The 10869-nt window shown below is 53.5% G+C and overlaps 2 protein-coding genes across 3 annotated transcripts; both read right to left on the reverse strand.

Moving 5' to 3' along the window:
* Positions 1-6: 6 nt before the first annotated feature.
* Positions 7-1703, reverse strand: LOC117814495. Of its 2 annotated transcripts, XM_034685868.1 has the most exons (3): positions 1243-1703; positions 916-1210; positions 7-595 (listed from the first exon to the last, which is right to left on the reverse strand). In XM_034685868.1, the coding sequence occupies exons 1-3, from the start codon at positions 1521-1523 to the stop codon at positions 350-352; spliced, it is 822 nt and encodes a 273-aa protein (XP_034541759.1). In that variant the 5' UTR covers positions 1524-1703; the 3' UTR covers positions 7-349. The 2 variants fall into 2 exon arrangements, with proteins under 2 accessions (XP_034541759.1, XP_034541760.1); XM_034685869.1 differs by lacking the exon at positions 7-595 and having other exon boundaries at positions 735-1210.
* A 527-nt stretch (positions 1704-2230) lies between these two features.
* LOC117814270 (transcription initiation factor TFIID subunit 4-like) lies at positions 2231-10558 on the reverse strand. Its single transcript, XM_034685497.1, has 13 exons — positions 10469-10558; positions 10168-10359; positions 9959-10081; positions 9612-9701; positions 9226-9405; positions 8965-9040; positions 8780-8885; positions 8084-8253; positions 7583-7713; positions 6623-6748; positions 6226-6282; positions 5867-5989; positions 2231-2854 (listed from the first exon to the last, which is right to left on the reverse strand). The coding sequence occupies exons 1-13, from the start codon at positions 10556-10558 to the stop codon at positions 2693-2695; spliced, it is 1626 nt and encodes a 541-aa protein (XP_034541388.1). The 3' UTR covers positions 2231-2692.
* Between the last annotated feature and the right edge of the window lie 311 nt (positions 10559-10869).

Below are 10869 nucleotides of genomic sequence, written 5' to 3' on the forward strand. Positions count from 1 at the left end.
GACTCGTTACTGAGGTACTTAGAGCTTGTTTAGCTTAGCATCATGAATAATAACAAGTGGAAACAGCTAGTTAAACTTAGCATGATGACTAGACATTCCGTTACATTTAGCATGGCTAGGCTAGCTGTTTCCATCTGCTTCCAGTCTTTATGCTAAGCTAAGCCAACCGGATTCTCAGAGAAGATTTATCTCGATGTTGAACTGTTCCTTTAAGAGTTCAAGAATTCTGTGCTTTCAATGAAAAGCGCATCTTTATCCCACTCACACTCACACACACACTCACACACAAACACACACTCACACACACACACACACACACACACACTCACACACACACACTCTAAAATGATCACCATTGAAACTTCATAGCTTCAGAGCTCTCATGGCGCACGTTCCTCTGACGATCACATGATGCTCGATAAACTTCGTCATGATTCTCTGAAGCACGAACTTTAAAAACACGACCTCTAGATCCCCGAATATCTGAGGGACTGAACGACCGAATGTCTGGACGTCTAAACGCCCGAATGCCTGAGCGTCTGGACTTCTGGACTCCTGAACGTCCAAACGCCTGAACGTCTAAACGCCTGAACGTCTGGACTTCTAGACGCCTGAACGTCTAAACGCCAGAACTTCTAGACGCCTGAACGCCCAAACGTCTAAACGCCAGAACTTCTAGACGCCTGAACGCCCAAACGTCTAAACGCCAGAACTTCTAAACGCCTGGGCGTCTGAACTTCTGGACTCCTGAACGTCCAAACGCCTGAACGTCTAAACGCCAGAACTTCTAAACGCCTGGGCGTCTGAACTTCTGGACGCCTGAACGTCTAAACGCCAGAACTTCTAGACGCCTGAACGTCCAAACGCCTGAACGTCTGAACGTCTAAACGCCAGAACTTCTAGACGCCTGAACGCCCAAACGCCTGAACGTCTAAACGCCTGAGCGTCTGGACTTCTGGACGCCCGAACCCCCAAATGTCTGAACGCCTGAGATTCAGAACGCCCAAACGTCTGGACGTCTGAACGCCCCAACGCCTGAGCGTCTGGACTTCTGGACGCCTGAACGTCTAAACGTCTGAGCGTCTGAGATTCTGAACGCCCAAACGTCTGGACGTCTGACACCTGAGCGTCTGGACTTCTGGACGCCTGAACGCCCAAATGTCTGAACGCCTGAGATTCAGAACGCCCAAACGTCTGAACGCCCGAACGCCTGAACGTCAAAACGCCCAAATGTCTGAACGCCTGAGCGTCTGAACTTCTGAACGCCTGAACACCCAAAGGCCCGAACGTCTATACGCCTGAGCGTCTGAACGCCTGAACGCCCAAATGTCTGAACGCCTGAGATTCAGAACGCCCACAGGTCTGGACCTCTGAACGCCTGAGCGTCTGGACTTCTGAAGGTGAGGCAAACAGACTTTAAAAACTAACTCATGGGTTTGCCCCGATACTACGCCTGCGATCCTCATCAGTCTGAAAACAAACCCGGCTTCAGGTCTGCACATTACCCACCTCAACAAACACATGATCACATCTTCACTACCAGGGACAACCACTGATCAACAAGAGGTCCCCTCAGACTCCATCTTTAACAACAGATCTAAAGCTGTGAGAGGAGGACGAGAGGAGGACGAGAGGAGGACGAGAGGAGGACGAGAGGGGACGAGAGGAGGACGAGAAGAGGACGAGAGGAGACGAGAGGAGGACGAGAGGAGACAAGAGGAGGACGAGAGGAGGACGAGAGGAGGTCGAGAGGAGACGAGAGGAGGACGAGAGGAGGACGAGAGGAGGACGAGAGGAGACGAGAGGAGGACGAGAGGAGGATGAGAGGAGGACGAGAGGAGACGAGAGGAGGACGAGAGGAGGACGAGAGGAGGACGAGAGGAGGACGAGAGGAGGACGAGAGGAGACAAGAGGAGGCCGAGAGGAGGACGAGAGGAGGACGAGAGGAGACGAGAGGAGGACGAGAGGAGACAAGAGGAGGATGAGAGGAGGACGAGAGGAGACAAGAGGAGGACGAGAGGAGGACGAGAGGAGGTCGAGAGGAGACGAGAGGAGGACGAGAGGAGGACGAGAGGAGGACGAGAGGAGACGAGAGGAGGACGAGAGGAGACAAGAGGAGGATGAGAGGAGGACGAGAGGAGGACGAGAGGAGGACGAGAGGAGGACAAGAGGAGACGAGAGGAGGACGAGAGGAGGACGAGAGGAGGACGAGAGGAGGACGAGAGGAGGACGAGAGGAGACAAGAGGAGGACGAGAGGAGGACGAGAGGGGGACGAGAGGAGGACGAGAGGAGGACGAGAGGAGGACGAGAGGGGGACCAAAGGAGGCCCTGGTCTGAGTCTGACCCTGCTGTTTTCTTGCTCAGCAGGCTGAGAGGGTCTGAGCTGGTCTGAGCGGGTCTGAGCGGGTCTGAGTCGGTCTGAGGGTCTGGCGGTGGGTCGGTTCTCTCTGATGGAGGCTGAGGTGGATCTGAATGTGCAGACTGAAGCCGGGCTCCTGAACAAGCTGCTTGGACTCGTCCTTCCACAAAGAAGAGACACTTGAAGTTTCTGAGGACAGACTAAAGGTTAAAAACGCTGCAGGAGGCAAACATGGACCCCTCTGAGGAGGTGAGAGTCTGAGGAGGAGGAGGAGGAGGAGGAGGAAGAGTGATCCAGTCTGGGGTCTGCAGAGCGCTCTCAGGACAGACTCCTCACTTCAGCAGAGCCTTGTAGAGCGTTAGAGAGCGAGCAGTGGAGCGGTCCTGCTCCAGACAGAAGATGAAGTCCCTGAGGTTAACTCGTGTGATCCGTTGACGGAGCTGCTGGCGTGACGAGGCCGCGGGGGAGGAGCCTGCACCCGAACCTGAGGCCACCTGAGGAGGGGGGGGACAGAGGGGGGTCAGAGTCAGTCTGAGTGGAGGTACAGATTCAAACAGCACTTTGTAAAAACCGGTCTATGTGACGAGTCTTCAGTTCAGACTCCTGAAACATTAACGTGATCTCCCACACACGTCTAATCCCTCACTGAGTCCAGACCTGCAGGACCACACCTCCGCGTCTCAGGTGTGTCTGCAGCCGGAGGACAGGTAACACCCGGGCCCTGCAGCTACTCCTCAGACGCTCACAGACTCTGCTCCAACAAGCCTTCCCTCCCAACAACGAGTGAACACAGCCGCTCTCTCTACGCCGCAGCAGGGACTCAGCGAGTCTTCCCAGGCTGCCGGGTGCCTGAGGCGTCCCGAGGCGTCTCGAGGCGTCCCGAGGCGTCCCGAGGCGTCCTGGGGCGAGGCAGGCGAAGAAAGATGCAGTGTTTGAGAGAACAAGCAGCTGGCTGAGACAACCCTGAGGTGAGGACACGCTCTGACTGAGACAGCTGCAGCTCACCTGACAGGCCCCGAACAGAGCCTGAATGTCACACAATAAAGGTCTGGTTTTATTCTGAGAGGGTTTCAGGGTCCCTCCATCCTTCATTTAATCCTCCCTTTAACCCCTAACCTGCTGTAAACAGGGGAGTTAGAGTTTACCACAGTGTCAACAGGCAGAGGGGACATGAGACCGACTCCTTCACTCAGATCACTTTGACGTGTATCAGGTCGTCCCTGGTGTCTCTGTGGTTCTTCTGCTGTGATCTGTCCTTAACTCTCCTCCCTGAGTCTCCGTCTCTCTGCAGAAGGGACCAATGTGACGGGATGACCTGCATCACACCTGAACCGGATCACCATACTGAGGAGGACTCACCTGACTCACCTCTGCTCCGTCCTCGGGACTCTCTTAATAAAACTCTACAATGCCTTTAGAGCCGGGCCCCTCTGTGTGTGCAAGAGTGTGCATGTGTCGGTGTGAGTTAAAGTGTGTGTGTGTGCATGTGTCGGTGTGAGTGTGTGAGTTAAAGTGTGTGTGTGTGTGTGTGTGTGTGTGTGTGTGAGGAGGAGAGCCTGCAGGCAGAGCTGACAGCACAGGATAGGAATGAAGCTCCAGGTTCATACAGGAACACAATCAGAGCATTATGAAGCCACACAGCCTGCAGCACACACACACACACACACACACACACACACACACACACACACACACACACACACACACACACACACACTTTAACTCACACACTCACACACTCACACACTCACACACTCACACACTCACACACACACACACACACAGAGATGTATTATGATAGTTGCAGAATAATCATTATGTGACTCTGAGGTGTCGGCGACCTCTGAGTCACATGACTGATGACATCATGTTCCGTCTCTGGTTCCGGGTTCTTCCTCCCTCTCCATCCCTCTCATCCTTCCTCTCTTCCTCTCATCCTCCCTCTCTTCCTCTCCACCTCCCTCTCTTCCTCTCCACCTCCCTCTCTTCCTCCCTCTCTTCCTCCCTCTCATCCTCCCTCTCATCCTCCCTCTCCTCCTCCTCCTCCTCCTCCTCCTCCTCCTCCTCCTCCTCCTCCTCAGCTCAATGGTTTAGTGTTGGAGCCTCAGAGTCTGGCGGGCCCTGAGGCGGCTTCAGTCCGCCCTTTAGCTCCCGTCTGCAGGCCTGATCAGGCTTCAGATAGCCCCGCCCTCCCTCGCCCTCCCCCGCGCCCCGAGGCCGCAGCCTGTTATGAATACACGCTAGCAACGCCGCAGCTTTGTTCCTCTTAGAGAGAGAACAACTCAGAACCTGAACCTGCTGCCCGGGTCTCTGCAGACTCTTCATCCTCAGACCTCAGACCTCGTGATGAAGAGGACTCACCTCAGACCTGATCCTGCTGCCCCCTGGTGGACTAAACTAAAGCTGCAGGTCAGACCCTGATCCATGTCTATCAGGTTTATGATGACAAATGGGTACAGACCGTCTGTGAGGGTCTGCAGGTCCTTCTCCTGTTCATGTGCTGCAGGAGGAGGACCTGATCTGAGACTTTAACGGTCTCTTATCTGGACCCAGGTCTAGGATTTCGGGGTAAACTGGACTCAGTTCTTTTTAAAGACTTTCCAGGACCTGCAGGGACTCTGGATTCTGTCAGACCAGGAGATCTAAGCAGGTCCAGGATCAGCTGACAGACTGACAGCAGGCCAACACATAGCTCACATTTCCCAGAGTTCATTGCCCCCCCCTCAGAGGCTCCGCCCCCCCATGTTGGATTTCTCTGCACCCCCACCCCCCCAAATTCTAGTCTTTGTCTGGGTTTGCTGGGGGGCGAGCCTGGGGCAGGATGTGTAGGGAGGGAGAGAGCGAGCATGTGGGTGAGGGTGGGGCAGAGCGAGAGGCAGGAAACCCCCCCAGGCTGTGAAACCTCCCCCCTCCCTCCCCTCCTCACCCCCTCAAGACCCCCTGAGCACCCTGCCCCAGGGTCATTACTGCAGAGCGGAGTCTATGGCTGCCCCCCCTGGGGGAGGGAGGGAGGGAGGGAGGGAGGAAGGGAGGGAGGAGGGGCAGTCACACCCACAACAGACCTCCAGGCAGACACTGACCCCCTTCACTCAACTGTGGTCACGGTCAGAGGAGAGAGAGTGATGGGAAAGGTCACACACACACACACACACACACACACACACACACACACACACACACACACACACACACACACACACACACACACACACACACACACACACACACACACACACACACACACACACACACACAGAGATAGATGTAGGTCTGAAGGTCTCACAGGTTCTCTGATAGAGTCGGTGAAGGTGATCACATGAACAGGTGTTGAGTGATCGCCCGCTTGGTTCAATCCTTGTTATATTTATATTTATACTCATTAAAGGTCAAAGGTTGTGTTTGAGCTGTGACGCAGACACACACCACTAGAGGACGCTGCAGCTCGGGTTAGAGTCCCCCCCCTCATCCCTGGGTTCGGGCTGACAGGTGTGTTTGTGATGGCTCACCTCTGTGCCGGACGACGACCCTCCCGGTGAGTCCATTTTGCGTTTCTTGCGTGGCCCGATGGCGGCGAGCGCCGTCAGGTTGGCGTCTCGTTGTCTCATCTGAGCGAGTTCCTGCTGCTGCATCTGAGGAAGAAACACACAAACAGGAGTTTAATACGACCTGAGATAAAGCCTTTTCATCAGTCCTGTCAGAAAGTGAGACCTTCACATACTTTGAAGCATTTTTAAGACTGAAAAACAAACACCATTAAATCTGAATATTTATCTCCAGTTACTAAATTAAACTTATAATTAAATATATGAATAAATATAAATATATAAACGTCTTCACGTCGCTCTAAAGTTCAGAGACGACTCACCTCTTTAGCTTTCTGCTTCAGACGAGCCTGCTCAGGGTCCTCTTGTCTGGCTCGACTCTGCAGGTCAAACAAACAACATCACACTCACAGGAGGAGCTACACACACATCACTACACACACATCACTACACACACATCACTACACACACATCACTACACACACATCACTACACACACATCACTACACACACATCACTACACACACATCACTACACACCTGAGATCTGTGTCTCTAATTAATTAATTAATTGATTTATTCATTCAGAGGAAAATAAACGAGGCAGACAGGGCAGACACACACACACAGGTGACACTGACTCACACCTGACACAGAGCTCATCAACCTGCAGGAACGGACTTAAACATGAAGAAGATGAGGATGATGATGAAGATGTTACCTTGGCAGCTTTCAGCAGGATCTCTCTCTCCTGCTCGTCCTTCCTCTGTTTCTCCATCCGCTCCAACTGCTCGAAGAACCGCAGCTGAGAGCGCACGTCTGACGTCGGCTCGTGATGCTCTTCATCCTGAGGAGGAGGAGAGAGAGGGAGGAGGGGGAGAGGAGGAGAGGAAGAGGAGAGGAGGAGAGGAGGAGAGGAGGAGGAGGAAGAGGAGGAGAGGAGGAGGAGAGGAGGAGGAGGAAGAGGAGGAGGAGGAGGAGGAGAGGAGGAGGAGAGGAGGAGGAGAGGAGGAGGAGGAGGAGGAGGAGGAGAGGAGGAGGAGAGGAGGAGAGGAGGAGGAGGAAGAGGAGGAGGAGGAGGAGAGGAGGAGGAGGAGAGGAGGAGAGGAGGAGGAGGAAGAGGAGGAGGAGGAGGAGGAGGAGAGGAGGAGGAGAGGAGGAGGAGGAAGAGGAGGAGGAGGAGAGGAGGAGGAGAGGAGGAGGAGGAGAGGAGGAGGAGGAGGAGGAGGAGAGGAGGAGAGGAGGAGGAGGAAGAGGAGGAGGAGGAGGAGAGGAGGAGAGGAGGAGGAGGAAGAGGAGGAGGAGGAGGAGGAGGAGGAGGAGGAGAGGAGGAGAGGAGGAGGAGGAAGAGGAGGAGGAGGAAGAGGAGAGGAGGAGGAGGAAGAGGATGAGGAAGAGGAGGAGGAGGAGGAGGAGGAGGACACATGTAAAGTTAGTTTCCATTCAGAGCGATGAAGAGCAGTCAGTGTGTAGTGATGAAGATGAGTTTCTGTTAGATGTATAAACTCTGATGTGTGAGCGATGCGTTCAGGGACCGTTGGTCGGATGTTTCAGCAGAGAGGGACAACAGGATCAGACGTTTCATGTCCTCCTTTAGTCTGATCCTGTTCTCTCTGTGTGTGTGTGTGTGTGTGTGTGTGTGTGTGTGTGTGTGTGTGTGTGTGTGTGTGTGTGTTCTTGCCTTGCCCCCGTCTGTGCGGTGCTGAGCGACGGCTGAAACCTTCTCCAGCAGGGAGCGAAGTCTGGACTGCGTGGCGTGTGAGATCAAGTTGACCACTTCCAGAGGAACCTCGCTCACACCGAGCTTCTTAGCTGAGGGACAGAGCAACGAGAGAGAGCAGGTCACTTCCTGTTTGACCAGGTCACTTCCTGTTTGATAAGGTTACTTCCTGTTAAATCAGGTCACTTCCTGTTTGAACCACAGGAGAGCAGGTAACTTCCTGGTGAATCCCCTGATCAGATCTTGAGGTGAACCACACATCTCATTGGTTCAATGAGTCATGTGACCTGAGGTAACCTTTGTCTGGATCTGTAGTTCTATAGATAAGAGCTGATTGATTGATTGATTGATTGATTGATTGATTGATGGATTGATTGATTGATTGATGGATGTGACTCAGCTCTCTAAGCTCCTCCCATCCCTGCTCTCTGTGCAGTGACAGGTGAGGGTAAGTGAGCGTACCTGTGTCCAGGATGCGGCGGTGCAGCAGGCCGGTGGGCAGGAAGGCCTCGTCTTTGCAGGACCGGATCTTCGTCCCCACTAGCTCTGAGCTGGTCGCTAGGATACGGGCGTTTTCTTCGTTCAGGTTGACGCCCGCCATGGACGCCACATCGTTGATGTCATCGTCGTCTCTGAGGTGTAAATAAAAACATGAGGATTCAGGACTTTAGTGACTCCTGGTCAGAGTTCAACACCAGATCAGATCCATCAGCTCTGAGCTGCTCTGTGTGCAGCTGCTGCCCCCTGCTGGCCGACCTATGAACAGCAGCTGCTCTGTGTGCAGCTGCTGCCCCCTGCTGGCCGACCTATGAACAGCAGCTGCTCTGTGTGCAGCTGCTGCCCCCTGCTGGCCGACCTATGAACAGCAGCTGCTCTGTGTGCAGCTGCTGCCCCCTGCTGGCCGACCTATGAACAGCAGCTGCTCTGTGTGCAGCTGCTGCCCCCTGCTGGCCGACCTATGAACAGCAGCTGCTCTGTGTGCAGCTGCGCCCCCTGCTGGCCGACCTATGAACAGCAGCTGCTCTGTGTGCAGCTGCTGCCCCCTGCTGGCCGACATATGAACAGCAGATGCTCTGTGTGCAGCTGCGCCCCCTGCTGGCAGACCTATGAACAGCAGCTGATTTATTTATATGAAATCATCCTGACACACACACACACCTGAAAGTCCCGCCCCCAGGGTCACTCAGCTTCTTCTGATTGGCCTGAGCTGCCAGGTGAACCGGACTCTTGCCGATGATGGTCGTGGGTCCTCTTAGAAGAGTTCCTGCAGAGAGAGGGTAACAGCTGAGACCTGAGGTCCCTGATGGTGACCTTAAGAGAGAGCTGGACTCTGCTGGACTCACCTTGAGGTCTGATGTTCTGACTGAAGACGACAGGTGAGCGTGTCTGAACGGTCTGAATTCCTGCTCTGTTTACAGCCTGCAGGTACACACACACACACACACACACACACACACACACACACACACACACACACACACACACACACACACACACACACACACACACACACACACACACACACACACACACACACACACACTCAGGGTTACACTCAGTGCTTCAGTTCAGTGAAGGTGTTCACCGCGCCGACCGACTCTTACCATAGTGTTGAGCGGAGGGTTCAGTCTGACCGTGTTGCCGGCGGGGCTGATGGGGAGGCGTGGTCTGATGGCGGTGGTGGTGACGGAGCCGGGCGCAGCGACGGGAGGCGTTGAGGTGCTGGGGGTCACCAGAGACTGCTGACTGCTGAGCAGAGACTGACGGAGGGCGGGGAGACTTTTCTGTGGAGGACAACATCGACAGGTGGAGGTGAGGAAGACGTGCCGCAATAAACATCACACACACTGAGACACGCTGAGACGCTGAGGACAGATGTTGTTAATGTTGTTGTTGTTGTTGATGTTGTTAATGTTGTTGTTGTTGTTGTTGATGTTGTTGATGTTGTTGTTGTTGTTGTTGTTGAACAGTCAGTGTTTGGAGAGCGTACCTTGAGGAAGGGGATGAGGTAGGGCTGTGGGGAGGACTTGAGCTCAGCCTGTAGCCGAGTGGTGAACTCCTCAGGCTCAATCTTTGCATCCTGCACACAGAGAGAACAGTTACACTAAATACTGATACAGCCAGAATAAAGACACAACAAATACACAACAAATACACAATAAACCCTGACTTAAAAAAGGAACTTAAAATAAACCCAGCATGATCCCAAAATAAATTCTGAATAAACCCAGCTTAAATTCTGAACCCCAGAATAAATCAGGTATAAACCTAGAATAAATAAACCTTGTTTACTCCTTTAATAAACCCAGCAGATAGTGAATGAAAGAAGTGGCTCACCAGCAGGTCCTGAACCAGGGCCTTCACATTCTTGGAGGTTTCTGGGGACGGGGAGTTGTGAGACGCCAGCTTGATGAGCGTGGCGAGGAAGTTCTTGCATTTCTTTACGTTTTCTTGCATTTCCTGTTTGAGATGTCAAAATAAAATGAGTCTGTGTTTAGTTTCTATGTTAGCTTGTCGTTTGGTAGCTTCTGTAAATGTATCCTGACCTGCGACACCACCGTGACTCTGTTGGCGGGCGTGGTGGGGGTGGTGGGCGGCGTGCTGGTCAGAGGGGTGGTTGGGACACCGGCAGGTTTCGCCACAGGCGTCCCCCCCGCTGTGATGACGGTCTGGGTCTTCTGAGGGGTGGCCATGTTCACCGACACCGCGGCTCCGCCGGGGGCCACCGTGATGGCCTTCTGAGAAACGTGAAGAACACCATGAAGAAGAGAGACCAGATACACAGAGACCAGATACACAGAGACCAGATACACAGAGACCAGCACCAAGCACAGAGACGGCTCAGACCAGATACACAGAGACCAGATATCCTGAGACACAGATCCCAGCAGCAGCAGGTTTCCTCAGGTCCACATGGTCCCTGTTTCTGGGCCTCATGTGTTGGTGGAGACCGAGTCCCGTCAGTCAGAGCTCAGGGGGTTAAAGGTCGTTCAGCAGACAGGACTTCCTGTTTCCTCAGACTAATATAAATATAAAGTTTATATCACAGATCAAACTCAGACCTGTTGGTTGGGACCTTTGACCTTTGACCTTTGACCCCCTGAGCCTGAGGAGGGGCGGCTTCATGAAGTGAAATAACACAGACAGCGAGGTGAGGTGTGTTTGCTCATTATGGGATGGTTGGATCTCTGATGAACAGCCTGAGAGTCCTGCCCTGTGCTGATTGGCTGATGCAGCCTCTTAAAGGA

This window comes from Notolabrus celidotus, chromosome 6 (genome assembly GCF_009762535.1).
Source record: "Notolabrus celidotus isolate fNotCel1 chromosome 6, fNotCel1.pri, whole genome shotgun sequence".
Lineage (NCBI taxonomy): Eukaryota > Metazoa > Chordata > Actinopteri > Labriformes > Labridae > Notolabrus > Notolabrus celidotus.